General features: G+C 47.1%; 1 protein-coding gene across 2 annotated transcripts in view; it reads right to left on the reverse strand.

Annotated features, from left to right (window-relative positions):
* Positions 1 to 8,064: 8,064 nt before the first annotated feature.
* Positions 8,065 to 14,333, reverse strand: part of LOC137327692 (leucine-rich repeat-containing protein 10B) — a 29,404-nt gene continuing 23,135 nt past the window's right edge. For both annotated transcript variants that reach the window (XM_067993496.1, XM_067993497.1), the window contains one exon: positions 8,065 to 9,648. In XM_067993496.1, the coding sequence (XP_067849597.1) occupies positions 8,748 to 9,629 (882 nt within the window). In that variant the 5' untranslated portion in view covers positions 9,630 to 9,648 and the 3' untranslated portion in view covers positions 8,065 to 8,747. The remainder of the gene's footprint in view (positions 9,649 to 14,333) is intronic.

Raw genomic sequence — 14,333 nt, forward strand, 5'->3', positions numbered from 1 at the left:
TCACCTCACCCAATCGGGCAGCTGGTCCAATATCGCCCGTTATTCACCCCACCCAATCGGGCAGCTGGTCCAATATCGCCCGTTATTCACCCCACCCAATCGGGCAGCTGGTCCAATATCGCCCGTTATTCACCTCACCCGATCGGGCAGCTGGTCCAATATCGCCCGTTATTCACCCCACCCAATCGGGCAGCTGGTCCAATATCGCCCGTTATTCACTCTACCCAATCGGGCAGCTGCTCCAATATCGCCCGTTATTCACTCTGCATAAACGGGCAGCTAGTCCAATATCGCCCGTTATTCACCCTACCCGATCGGGCAGCTGGTCCAATATCGCCCGTTATTCACTCTACCCGATCGGGCAGCTGGTCCAATATCGCCCGTTATTCACTCTACATAAACGGGCAGCTAGTCCAATATCGCCCGTTATTCACTCTACCCAATCAGGCAGCTGGTCCAATATCGGCCGTTATTCACCCCACCCAATCGGGCAGCTGGTCCAATATCGCCCGTTATTCACCCCACCCAATCAGGCAGCTGCTCCAATATCGCCCGTTATTCACTCTACATAATCGGGCAGCTGCTCCAATATCGCCCGTTATTCACTCTACCCAATCGGGCAGCTGGTCCAATATCGCCCGTTATTCACCCCACCCGATCAGGCAGCTGGTCCAATATCGCCCGTTATTCACCCTACCCGATCAGGCAGCTGGTCCAATATCGCCCGTTATTCACTCTACATAATCGGGCAGCTGCTCCAATATCGCCCGTTATTCACTCTACCCAATCGGGCAGCTGGTCCAATATCGCCCGTTATTCACCCCACCCGATCAGGCAGCTGGTCCAATATCGCCCGTTATTCACCCTACCCGATCGGGCAGCTGGTCCAATGTCGCCCGTTATTCACTCTACCCGATCGGGCAGCTGCTCCAATATCGCCCGTTATTCACCCTTCATAATCGGGCAGCTGGTCCAATATCGCCCGTTATTCACTCTACCCAATCGGGCAGCTGGTCCAATATCGCCCGTTATTCACTCTACCCAATCGGGCAGCTGCTCCAATATCGCCCGTTATTCACTTTACCCAATCGGGCAGCTGCTCCAATATCGCCCGTTATTCACCTCACCCAATCGGGCAGCTGGTCCAATATCGCCCATTATTCACCTCACCCAATCAGGCAGCTGGTCCAATATCGCCCGTTATTCACTCTACCCAATCGGGCAGCTGGTCCAATATCGCCCGTTATTCACCCCACCCAATCGGGCAGCTGGTCCAATATCGCCCGTTATTCACCTCACCCAATCAGGCAGCTGGTCCAATATCGCCCGTTATTCACTCTACCCAATCGGGCAGCTGGTCCAATATCGCCCGTTATTCACCCCACCCAATCGGGCAGCTGCTCCAATATCGCCCGTTATTCACTCTACCCAATCGGGCAGCTGGTCCAATATCGCCCGTTATTCACTCTACCCAATCGGGCAGCTGGTCCAATATCGCCCGTTATTCACCCTACCCAATCGGGCAGCTGGTCCAATATCGCCCGTTATACACCCTACCCAATCGGGAAGCTCGTCCAATATCGCCCGTTATTCACCCCAACCAATCGGGCAGCTAGTCCAATATCACCCGTTATTCACCCTACCCATTTGGGCAGCTGGTCCAATATCGCCCGTTATTCACCCCACCCAATCGGGCAGCTGGTCCAATATCGCCCGTTTTACACCCTACCCAATCGGGCAGCTGCTCCAATATCGCCTGTTATTCACTCTACATAATCGTGCAGCTGGTCCAATATCGCCCGTTATACACCCTACCCATTCGGGCAGCTGGTCCAATATCGCCCGTTATACACCCTACCCAATCGGGCTGCTGCTCCAATATCGCCCGTTATTCACCCTACCAGATGGGCAGCTGGTCCAATATCGCCCGTTATTTACCCTACCAGATTGGCAGCTGGTCCAATATCGCCCGTTATATACCCTGCCGAAAGTTAAAATTACTTCCATATTGTGTGTAAATGGAGTACCTCTCGTCTATAGTGGGCATTCAGCAGATATATCATTGCGTCTCCAGTGTGCAAGGTAAAGGCCTTTTATGGAGGTCATCACAAGGGTTGAAGAGACTAGGAAAGAAGATGAGGTAAATCAGGAAGTAGCGATTAGGTAATATTAAATTTGGGTTTTAAGACAGGATTTGGGTCAGTTTTGATGGCCTCCACCTTTTAATGTCATGTCTACACATGAAGAATAACCACTTAGGCATAGTCCTGGAGGACTGCCAGTGCCAGTGGATCTGCTCTTCAGCAAGAGTCAGCCTCGTCAAAAGAGGAGAGGAGAAAATTGTAGCAGCAAGTGAGAACCCTTGAATCAGTCTCTGAGGCTGAGCACAGTTATGCAACAAATTTACATAATTACGTTGCTGCCAGGGCTCAATGTATTATTTGATTTTTATTTTGACAGTCTATAATATGGCCTATGCACTACAGTTTCACCAGGATCCACTTGCAGCCTTTGAACATTGGTTGAGCAGAGTTGGAGACTGCTGCTGTATCGTTAATTAAAAAATGCACACAAATATGAATCTGTGAAACCATGAGAGACTGCAGTAAATATTGAAGCAACCATATCATCAAACCGAAGCGTAGAAAGCAATTGAAATCGTGTAAAAGGAAAAGAGAGTGAGAGAAAAAGGATAGACGTGGGAGACACAGATGAGGCCAGATAACTATAATCCTGTGCTTCCTGTCAGCTGTCCTGTTGCTTTTTTAAACAGCTTGCATCAAAAGGCGCTGAGAAGGAGTAAGCAGAGAGATACACAGGCCCTTCTGGAACAGATCTATAAAAAAGTACGGCTGAGCAGCAAGCTTGCTCCAGTGCTCCATCGTGAATGTGAGAGATCTGGGCCTTGAGTGGCACAGGTGCAACTCAATTCCTGATGGGCTTTCGCATGAGTAAGCTGGCACCCAGAATTCTTTGCCGTAACAGTGGGACTGTTTAACCTATGGGGACGAATGGACCGAGAAATCTTAATACAGTCTCTGAATTATTCCTAGAATATACCGTGCATCACTGTCAACCAACAGGTAATTTGAAACTATGAAGTATAATTATCGATTTTTGTTTTATTTTTCACCCTGGTACTGCCCCCTTTTGGCTTGGCAAATATGCCTCCCAGAGTGGAACTGAGCCACAGACCAGGAATATCCCAGCTTTAATCCCAGGTGTATGCTAAGTCAGCTGCTTTTACCCCAGGTTGCAGCAGCAGCACTACAGCTGATCTCAGTACCCCAAGCAAGATTAAAAAACTCAGGCAGGGTTTTCCACTACCGATCACTATCCAATGACCCCTGCTTAAGTGCACATGTCAGACGATGGCATGATCAGGTTCAGCTTTGATGCCTCTACTAATGAATAGCCTATTGACACACACTGCTTGTACTCACACAAAAGGAATGGCCACTTTGGTGAGGTACAAGAAGACAGCCAGCAGCTGAGGAGAGGACGGGAGAAAAGTGGTGACAGAAAAAAAATTACCTTGGACATTACAAATATTATTCACTGCCACTGGATAACTAGGTGATTTTGCATGATGTGGCACAATTTGTTCCTTAACCCGACTGGCGTCCTCAGGTCATGCTCCATCTGCAGCCGAGCAGGCAGGCAGAAGAGTTGCTCCTAGGCATCCATAAAAACTGCTCAGACCCATTTTCAGTGAAGGCTGCAAAACTAGGACAGGGAAGCCTTTCACTGGTAATTTCTTCACCCTTCCTGCCTGGGTGGAGACAACATCTGGCTTGATGGCTCCCTGCGCTGGTGCAATCAAGACTGGCAATTCAGCAAGGTAATGAATCGAACCCATGTACCAGCTCTCAGTGGATGGAATGCGTTGGTTTTCCAAAACATTGCACTATCCCATCACCGGTGTGGTACAGTATGCAACAAATGGACTTTTGGTATTTTTTTACAAATACAAATAGTATTTTTTGTCTTGGAAATTTATGGGATTTTAGTACAGAAAAAAAGCTTCAGGAATGTCAGAAACAAAACAACACTGGGAGAGTAATGTGCACCGACAACCTTACCGTGGTGCCATAGTGCGCACAATGTGCACCGACAACCTTACCGTGGTGCCATAGTGCGCACAATGTGCACCGAAACCTTGCCGTGGTGCCATAGTGCGCACAATGTGCACCGAAACCTTGCCGTGGTGCCATAGTGCGCACAATGTGCACCGAAACCTTGCCGTGGTGCCATAGTGCGCACAATGTGCACCGAAACCTTGCCGTGGTGCCATAGTGCGCACAATGTGCACCGAAACCTTGCCGTGGTGCCATAGTGCGCACAATGTGCACCGACAACCTTACCGTGGTGCCATAGTGCGCACAATGTGATTATTTGACCCTGATTCTGACCAAAAGCCAAAACTTTATCAGAATTTTCTTATTCGGGGCAGTTTCAGAACAGAGCCCAAGGATCTGTTCCGTGCTAATGCAGGACAAGACTCAGTTCAATCTCCAAACCGTGTATTTCATTCATCTATTTGACTGTCCCTCGCCGTTCCAACAGTTGCGCCATGAGTCACCAGATAGTACCATTGCACACAACTCTTTAAGCCCGACATGAGTGGTGCTTTTGGTCGAATTGCCCTATCTGCCCAATCACCTGGTGTCCTTGTGCTTGATTCCATGGAGGTATGGCATAAATGAAGTAGCACAGTCTAATATGTAATCTTGTTAAAGTCTTTTATGGTTCCAGTATAACGACACGCTCTGTCAACTGTGGGGTTTCATTGTTTGAAAATATGCCAGCTACAGGAATGCTATGGATCACCTAAAGGTCAGCGATAACCTTTCTCCTAGCTACTGTTTAATATTTTCTACCTTGTAAATATTCATAGACATCTGATCATTTTAACAATAATTACTTAAAGAGATGCCAATGCACAATTGTAAATATCCCAATCCACAGTGTTCACTGTGTTTACACTAGAAGTTTGACAGTGGTACCCAATGCTGAAATCACATCTATATGATGTTGCCATTCTTAAATCTGTCATATGGCACAGTGGGTAAAGGCACTGCCTGATTGTAGCACCAGGCCATACAAAACAGTAAGGTCTCAGGATACAGTGCTGGTCTGTGCTGAGTTAGCTGCTCTCTGCCAATAGGCAGCAGAGGTGCTGCAGTTGATTAATGCATCCCTGATCCAGGGATAACAAATATCAACTAGGGTTCCCACTTCTGATGGCTATCTTTTTCTATTTGTTCTTGGGATGTGAGTCATTCTGGCAATGCCACATTTGTTACCCATCTGTAGTTGCCCTTTGAAAGCAGAGGTCCTTGTAGTGATGGTGATCCCATAATGGTGTTAGGTAGGAAATTCCACACTCAGCAACTATGAAGAAATGATGCCATATGTCCAAGTCAGAATGGTTGAAAGAGAACCCCGACTGGAAAGTGTGAGGACAGGATTAGGCTCAGTTGTCATGCCTCCCATTGTCAAATAGTCTACATTCATGTTCTAGTCTTACACGTGAAGACAGTCACTCAGATGAGATATCAGAGGATTTATGCCAGAATTGGTCAGCTGGTGTAGGAGAGGAGGGGAGAAACTTGGTAGATAAAGCAAAACCTGTGATATATAAACAAATTCCTGAAGACCCTGCTTGAAAGTGTTTCCATGATCGTTGTCATGTAAACAGTGGGCAGTTATCCCCGTGCAGTGCTCTACACAGAAACCTCATTAGTTCTGACCAGGGTTATTGTATTAGCTCCTCAAAACATCATTTTTGTCCCCAAAATGATATATCGTAAATATTTGACTATACTTCCAGCCGATAAGTATGTTATCCCCACGTACCATCAATAGCCAGATAAAAGAAATATTGTTCCAGTTACACCATCACTTTACAACATTGTGGCATAACTTCCTGAGAATTCATTAAAATTGACCGTAGTCTATGATTAGTGAAGAGCACAGCCGCAACCCCCATTCGACATGGAGTATGAATGGAACAGCAGATGTAATGGGAAGTGAGACGCAATCCAGAAGTGGACTTGCAGGTTCTTGTATATTATCGCTATTGGGGTGAAATCACACTGTGTAATATTAGCACATGACGCACAAACACATTCGTATAAACTTCCTCTACCCATTGTTTTAATGGAGGGATTAACCTGTTTAAAATAATACCTTCACTAAAATAGCTGACAAAAGGATTTCATAAAATACATTAACATGCTCACGGTGGTAATGTCAGACAGTACAATTTCAACCTGTAATTCTGCACTTCCATTTGTATTTCTTTCCAACAGTATTTTTATTTTTCCCATTTCCCACCACGTTTCTATGTTCACATAATTATAGAACTGCTTCAGCCCCTAGTTTGGAACTGCATGGGTTCAGTGTATCACCAGGTCAGTAGGATGGCTTTCCTACAAAATCGAGGACCATCCTGTAGCTCCTAATTACACTCTAGACACAGTTTCCTATATTGTTGCGTCCCCCAAACCCCTTCCCTTTACTGTTTTTGTTAAAATCCATTTGACAGGAAACTATTCGTCCTGAATTTCCTGGAAAGTTTTGGTGTAACTAAAAGCGTTGCGCCGTTTTTTTCCAAGGAAATTGGCATGTAACTGACTTACGCCACTTTTATGCTGGAACACCCCTGTGTGGGAATTTCCTCGATTGTTTGCACCGCCTCTGAGATATGCCCGCAAAAACTCTCTATCGCTCATTTACATAGCTCCACCCCCATGCAAAAGGCCAGCTCGTGCGAGTTTCCTGGATTTACGCGAATAATGTACTTGGGTAGATTTTTGCCCCAAAACAGCCCAAGATCACCTGATATCAGCATAATCGAGATTTCTGGAATTCAATAGCAATTTCCTTCGTGATTTTTAAAAAAAATTTCTTCCTGAGATCTGCACTATACTTAACCAAAGCGCTGTCAGTCTCAGTGCACCCGAAATTTTTCAGACCCCCCCGCCTCCCCACATGTTTAGAAGGACTAAGCAGCTGGAATGGCCTTCCCAATAGGAATAGCCCTGTTCTGCATAATAATGGAAGAGGAAGAGAAGCAGCAGAGGCGAGAGGCTCTGAGCGTGAGCGCCATGGCAGAAGACAGCAGCCAACTCACCGTTATCCCTATTAATGGCTGCTGTATTTACACTTGTTTTAAGTTAATATTATGGGGTGTCCCAGCAGGAATGAAATTGGCAGCTTCCTGACGGCTGAGCGGGTCAAGGCATTGTGTAGGATGGAACGTAATCATACTGATCACAGGCCTCAGGTTTGATCTCAGTCAGTGAACAACTGAAGCAATACAGTTGGCGGTAGCACCCCAGGCTAGAGGGAAACATCAGCCAGAGTGTCTGTTCTTGATTATTTCCCCATACTGGAAAGTACGTGTTTGTTAATGTGAAGTAAGGACAGGATTGGGCTTGTACCTGATGCCCTGCACGGTTGAATAACTTGCTGACATTCATTTTCTGGGCTTACACACGACGAATGGCCACTTGGGTGCGGGTAAGGTACTGGTGTTTGAGGAATTGCACCATAGAAAGAATCATTGCTCTGAGAAGGGGATAAAATAGAAAGGGGAGGAAATAGAAATTAAACTGTCTTCGGTAAAATCCAGCAGAACTTATTTAATTGCATCAATTAATGCCGCTGCAGATGACCTTTACACAGGATTTCCCCCAATATTCCATGTCAATTGTACGACAATTTTCACAGTTATTGTAATATTTTCGCCCCTCATTTCCTGGTTTATAATTGTGTAACATCATGAATCCTTTCTCCCTAAACGGAAGTAAAGGAGTGGATCTGTGATCAGATCTAAGCTGCATTCCTGGCACAGTCCCTTCCAGCTAAAAAAATCTCTCCCTTGCCATTTAAGGAAATGGAAACTCAAAGCAGTCTTGCATGCAAATACTGTGTGTATATGGTTTTTTTTCCTTTCTCTCGTTCCCCCCCCCCACCCCCCCACTGCTATGGACAGAATGAATTGTTATTTTTAACTCGTTGGAATTATTCTAACATGTAAACAAATGATGAAACAGCTTATTTTCAAAGTGATGAATGGAGTTTAATAATGGCGCTGAATATGATCCATTGCACAAGAGTAACCACATTCTAGCGACACATTATTTTGTTCCATTCATTACAAATTTATTAGTAAGAGCGACTTATTAATAAATATGTAACTGTCACCCCAAATCTTATTGCAATATGAAAACAAACCCTCCTTCTTTATTACTGTGGTAATTATAACACTGTTATTGGTATCATTTGACAACTGTCTCTTACAAAGTATTATCCCCGTTACCTTATCGCTGCGATGCAGGGCCACAGACATTCTTGAGTTAATCTGGTGATACAGACACATAAGATCCTAAATTGCGTGTGGCACATCCACACTGTTAACACAATCGGCTGATAAATCTGTCACAGCATGATCTATCATTAGAAGGGCCCTGGCTGTTTTAAAAGACCACATCCTGTAATCTGACTTGGATTGGCTTATATAAAGAAATAACCAACTTTTCTATTTTTTTTTGCGTTCTACTGTTTTTCGACCAGTTTTTTGCCCTGTTTTTCGCCCCTAAGGCCATTTATATCTCCAGCTGCCTGCTCCATTCCCCACTGGTCCAGAGTGGGTTAAACACCATCTCACAACGACTTCAATAGAGCTGTCACTCGGTGCCTGATATGTGATATTCCATGGCTGGTATCCGCAGCCGGCCTCATGTCTCTTCTTGAGAACAGTCTAAAGCTGAGAAGCTGCCCTCCGTTTCCAGCGCCGTGGAGCCATTTTTGAGGATGCCATGCAGAAGCTCATCATTTTCCTCATTCTCTTCATTTTGTTGAGCCCTGGCAGCCAGTAGTTCCTCTGCCCCTTCGCCCACCAATGTCACGCCATCTGCCACTTTTGGTGGGTGCTTGGCAGGATTATGGTCGTAGGAAAGCAGTTTGAGTCTTGAAAGGTGCTCCATATTAGGGAACTCGGTGAGTTTATTTTTGTCCACATCAAGGATTTCTAGAAATTCCATTTTCAGTAGCACCTTTGGGAAGTCCTCGAATCTATTGCCATATAACCAAAATCCACGCAAGCTTATGAACCTAACCAGATCCTCTGGCAAAGACTTTAGCTTGTTGTCCCCCATCTGTAGCGACTTCAGACTGGGCATATTAATTAACTGTTTGGGAAATTTTCTGAAATAGTTGCTCTCTATCCATAGACACCTGAGGTTTTCTAGATTCCTGAACTCTGGAGGAATTGTCATTAATCTATTGCTACCAAGGTAGAGCCGGGTTAGGTTCTGCATATTGCATACAACTTTAGGCACATCTTCAAATTTGTTAAAGTCCAGTGCTAAGATCTTTAAGTTGACCAGTTGCTCAAACTCATTCGGGAGTTCCCTCAGCCTGTTGTTGCTGATGTACAGCTTCTCTACGTATGTGAAGGAGCAGATTGGAACTGGGAGTCTCTTTATCTTCTTGTGGCTGGCATCCAGCATCCTGTCGGCCATTACCTCGTCCATGTCGTTCGAAATGCAGCTCAGTTCATCATCAGAGCTGCAAGTTAAGGCGGAGGCAACCTTCTGAAACGCACTCCCCATTTTCATTCTTGGAGGTCAGCCCTCCCTACACAGCATAAAAAAATCAGAATGGAAAATTTATAACATAGATTACGAAAATGCCCATTTGGATGAAAAAGTCACAGATGGCTGTAAGAGAGTTACAAGGCAGAAATGCAGATGTTTAGATAATATGAACTGCATGATCACACAATCAGAACATCATTACAGATGGGAAAGGCCATTTGGCCCATCCTAGTTCATCCATCCAGAAAGACCCTAAAGTCCTCCGCTGTGGCATCCAATTATTTCCTAAATGATTCCAGGGTTTTTGCCTCCACCACTCTATCCGGGAATCCATTCCATGTACTGATCATTCTTTGTGTGAATAAGAACTTCCTGACATCAATCCTAAATTTGATTTTTTTACTAGTTTGAACTTGTGTCCCCTTGTCCTACTCACAATTTAGATTAAGCTGATTTTTCCGATTTAGGTTTTAAATACTCTTTGCAATCTTATATACCACTAAAAGATAATGGGCACTAAATTGGGCCATTTAGCACCCATTGTTCGGTGCTACACGGCCTCTCCGACATCCAAGATGGCGTCTTGGATGCGGACTCACGTTTCCAGCGTGACGTGCACCAGATGCCATCTTGGTATAGGAGTTAGCGCAGGCACAAATACCGAATGCTGGAAGCATGTAAAGTAGGGAGAAAATGTGTGCAGTGTGCAAAGCTGATTTAAAGTGATAGACACCATTTTGGACTTTAACGCTCAACTCAACGCAATGACTTAACCCCGACCATCTGAACGTGTCTGACAGTGCCTGAAGGACCCCCCAACCTGTGCTATTTAAAGGGGCCACGCAGGTGTTGCAGGTTAGTTGCTGGATTATTGCTTCTGGCTGCTGGAGGAGTAGGAAGTGTTTTTTGAAGCTCCCGATTCTTACTGAGATTTCCTGGACTACATTTGAGAGTGGTTTGGCAGGTACTGCCTTATGGCTCGGAAAGTTACAACCGTGGTTGAACAACATTCCTGGCAACCATGGGTGCTCTGCTAGGGCTCCCGCTGGGCATTGATCACGACTGGGAGCATGCAGAGAGGCCACGCACACCAGGTCAAGTTGCGAGGAGACGGAGAACGAGGAGGCGCAGGGCACTGAGTAGGAGGACGTACCCAATGAGGGACTTCCAGGACCAATTCTCTTACCTCAACATGACCGAGGAGGATTGCATACGATGCCTGAGGTTCTCAAAGGAGGCCGTGACCGATATCTGTTAACTGGTGTGACCACAACTGCAGCCTCAGAGCAGGGCAAGGACAGCATTGCCTGTGGCTGTGAATGTCACCGTGGTGCTAAATTTCTACGGCTCAGGAGCATTTCAGGCCTCTGCTGGCGACATGTGCAACATCTCACAGTATGGAGTGCACTGCTGCATAAAGGAGGTCACAGACACACTGTACCAGTTGAGGAACAGGTTCATCACCTTCCCTCTCCACAGAGACAAGCAGAACGAGTGACCACGGGGGTTCATCGGCATTGCTGGCTTCCCCATGGTGCAGGGTGCCATTGACTGTACGCATATTGCGCTGCATGCCCCACCCATCAACTCAGCCATCTTCGTCAACCAAAAGGGCTTCCACTCCCTCAACGTGCAGCTGGTGAGCGACCACACGGATTGAATCATGGAGGTTGATGCCTGCTACCCTGGGAGCAGTCACGACGCCTTTGTCATGCGGCAGTCCAACATGCCAGCTATCTTTCACCTGACTCGGCAAGTCAAAGGCTGGCTACTGGGCCACAAGGGCTATCCCCTCACGTCATGGCTCATGACACCGGTCGGGAACCCACGCACACGTGCACAGCAGGCCTATAATGACAGCCATGCTGCCACACGCAACATCGTGGAGCACACCATAGGCCTCCTCAAACAACGCTTCCACTGCCTGGACCGGTCTGTAGGAGCCCTCCAGTACTCCCCTGAGCGGGTGGGCAGATTCGTGGTGATCTGCTGCATGCTGCACAACCTCGCCATCATGAGGGACCAGCCTTTGCCACCAATGACTGGAGAAGACCCTGAGCCAGGGGTAGATGAAGAGGAGGAGGAGGGGGTGGAGCCGGAAGAGGAAGTGGAGGAAGACGCAAGGGTGCAACAGGAACCACACGCCTTGTCAGCAAGGGCTGTGCGTGCTCGCCTGATCCGTGCCCGCTATCAATAATTTGAACTACGTCCCCCAACTCACCAACAGTCCTACATTCCCCACCTTTCCGCTCCCACAAGACAATCAAATCGCCCTCCATCTGATTACACATTGGTTTCCCTCTCAGCTCATTGCACAAATAAAAACCACCACCAAATGCAAAATCAAAGTCTCATTTATCAATGAATAAAAGAAATTATGCAAACATAACAGAACTATTCACCCTTATGCATTCCCTTAGTGCCTTTTGTTCGTGTACCTTTATCTATCCTAGTGCTCCTACGAGGTGCTTCCCCAGTGGCTGGAGCATTTTTTTTATTCGTTCATGGGATGTAGGCATCGCTGGCGAGGCCAGCATTTATTGCCCATCCCTAATTGCCCTTGAGAAGGTGGTGGTGAGCCACCTTCTTGAACCGCTGCAGTCCGTGTGGTGAAGGTTCTCCCACAGTGCTGTTAGGGAGGGAGTTCCAGGATTTTGACCCAGCGACGCTGAAGGAACGGCGATATATTTCCAAGTGGGGATGGTGTGTGACTTGGAGGGGAACATGCAGGTGGTGTTGTTCCCATGTGTCTGCTGCTCTTGTCCTTCCAGGTGGTAAAGGTCGCGGGTTTGGGAGGTGCTTTCAAAGAAGCCTTGGCGAGTTGCTGCACTGCATCCTGTGGATGGTACACACTGCAGCCACTGTGTGCCAGTGGGGAAGGGAGTGAATGTTTAGGGTGGTGGATGGGGTGCCAATCAAGCGGGCTGCTTTGTCCTGGATGGTGTGGAGCTTCTTGAGTGTTGTTGGAGCTGCACTCATCCAGGCAAGTGGAGAGTATTCCATCACACTCCTGACTTGTGCCTTGTAGATGGTGGAAAGGCTTTGGAGAGTCAGGAGGTGAGTCACTCGCCGCAGAATACCCAGCCTCTGACCTGCTCTTGTAGCCACAGTATTTATATGGCTGGTCCAGTTAAGTTTCTGGTCAATGGTGACCCCCACGATGTTGATGGTGGGGGATTCGGCAATGAAAATGCTGTTGAATGTCAAGGGGAGGTGGTTAGACTCTCTCTTGTTGGAGATGGTCATTGCCTGGCACTTGTCTGGCGTGAATGTTACTTGCCACTTATGAGCCCAATCCTGGATGTTGTCCAGATCTTGCTGCATGCGGGCACGGACTGCATCATTATCTGAGGGGTTGCGAATGGAACTGAACACAGTGCAATCATCAGTGAACATCCCCATTTCTGACCTTATGATGGAGGGAAGGTCATTGATGAAGCAGCTGAAGATGGTTGGGCCTAGGATACTGTCCTGAGGAACTCCTGCAGCAATGTCCTGGGGCTGAGATGACTGGCCTCCAACAACCACTACCATCTTCCTTTGTGCAAGGTATGTGTCCAGCCACTGGAGAGTTTTCCCCCTGATTCCCACTGACTTCAAATTTACCAGGGCTCCTTGGTGCCACACTCAGTCAAATGCTGCCTTGATGTCAAGGGCAGTCACTCTCAACTCACCTCTGGAATTCAGCCCTTTTGTCCATGTTTGGACCAAGGCTGTAATGAGGTCTGGAGCCGAGTGGTCCTGGCCGAACCCAAACTGAGCATCGGTGAGCAGGTTATTGGTGAGTAAGTGCCGCTTAATAGCACTGTCGACGACACCTTCCATCACTTTGCTGATGATTGAGAGTAGACTGATGGGGCAGTAATTAGCCGGATTGGATTTGTCCTGCTTTTTGTGGACAGGACATACCTGGGCAATTTTCCACATTGTCGGGTAGATGCCAGTGTTGTAGCTGTACTGGAACAGCTTGGCTAGAGGCGCAGCTAGTTCTGGAGCACAAGTCTTCAGCACTACAGCCGGGATGTTGTCAGGGCCCATCGCCTTTGCTGTATCCAGTGCACTCAGCCGTTTCTTGATACCACGTGGAGTGAATCGAATTGGCTGAAGACTGGCTTCTGTGATGGTGGGGATACCGGGAGGAGGCTGAGATGGATCATCCACTCGGCACTTCTGGTTGAAGATAGTTGCAAATGCTTCAGCCTTGTCTTTTGCACTCACGTGGTGGACTCCGCAATCATTGAGAATGGGGATGTTTGCAGAGCCTCCTCCTCCCGTTAGTTGTTTAATTGTCCACCACCATTCACGACTGGATGTGGCAGGACTGCAGAGCTTTAATCTGATCCGTTGGTTGTGGAATCGCTTAGCTCTGTCTATAGCATTTTGCTTTCGCTGTTTAACATGCATGTAGTCCTGAGTTGTAGCTTCACCAGGTTGGCACCTCATTTTTAGGTACGCCTGATGCTGCTCCTGGCATGCTCTTCTACACTCCTCATTGAACCAGGGTTGATCCCCTGGCTTGTTGGTAATGGTAGAGTGAGCAATATGCCATGCCATGAGGTTACAGATTGTGCTGGAATACAATTCTGCTGCTGTTGATGGCCCACAGCGCCTCATGGATGCCCAGTTTTGAGCTGCTAGATCTGTTCTGAATCTATCCCATTTAGCACGATGGTAGTGCCACACAACACGTTGGATGGTGTCCTCAGTGCGAAGACGGGACTTCGT

The sequence above is a fragment of the Heptranchias perlo genome, chromosome 12, assembly GCF_035084215.1.
Source record: "Heptranchias perlo isolate sHepPer1 chromosome 12, sHepPer1.hap1, whole genome shotgun sequence".
Taxonomy (NCBI): Eukaryota; Metazoa; Chordata; class Chondrichthyes; order Hexanchiformes; family Hexanchidae; genus Heptranchias; species Heptranchias perlo.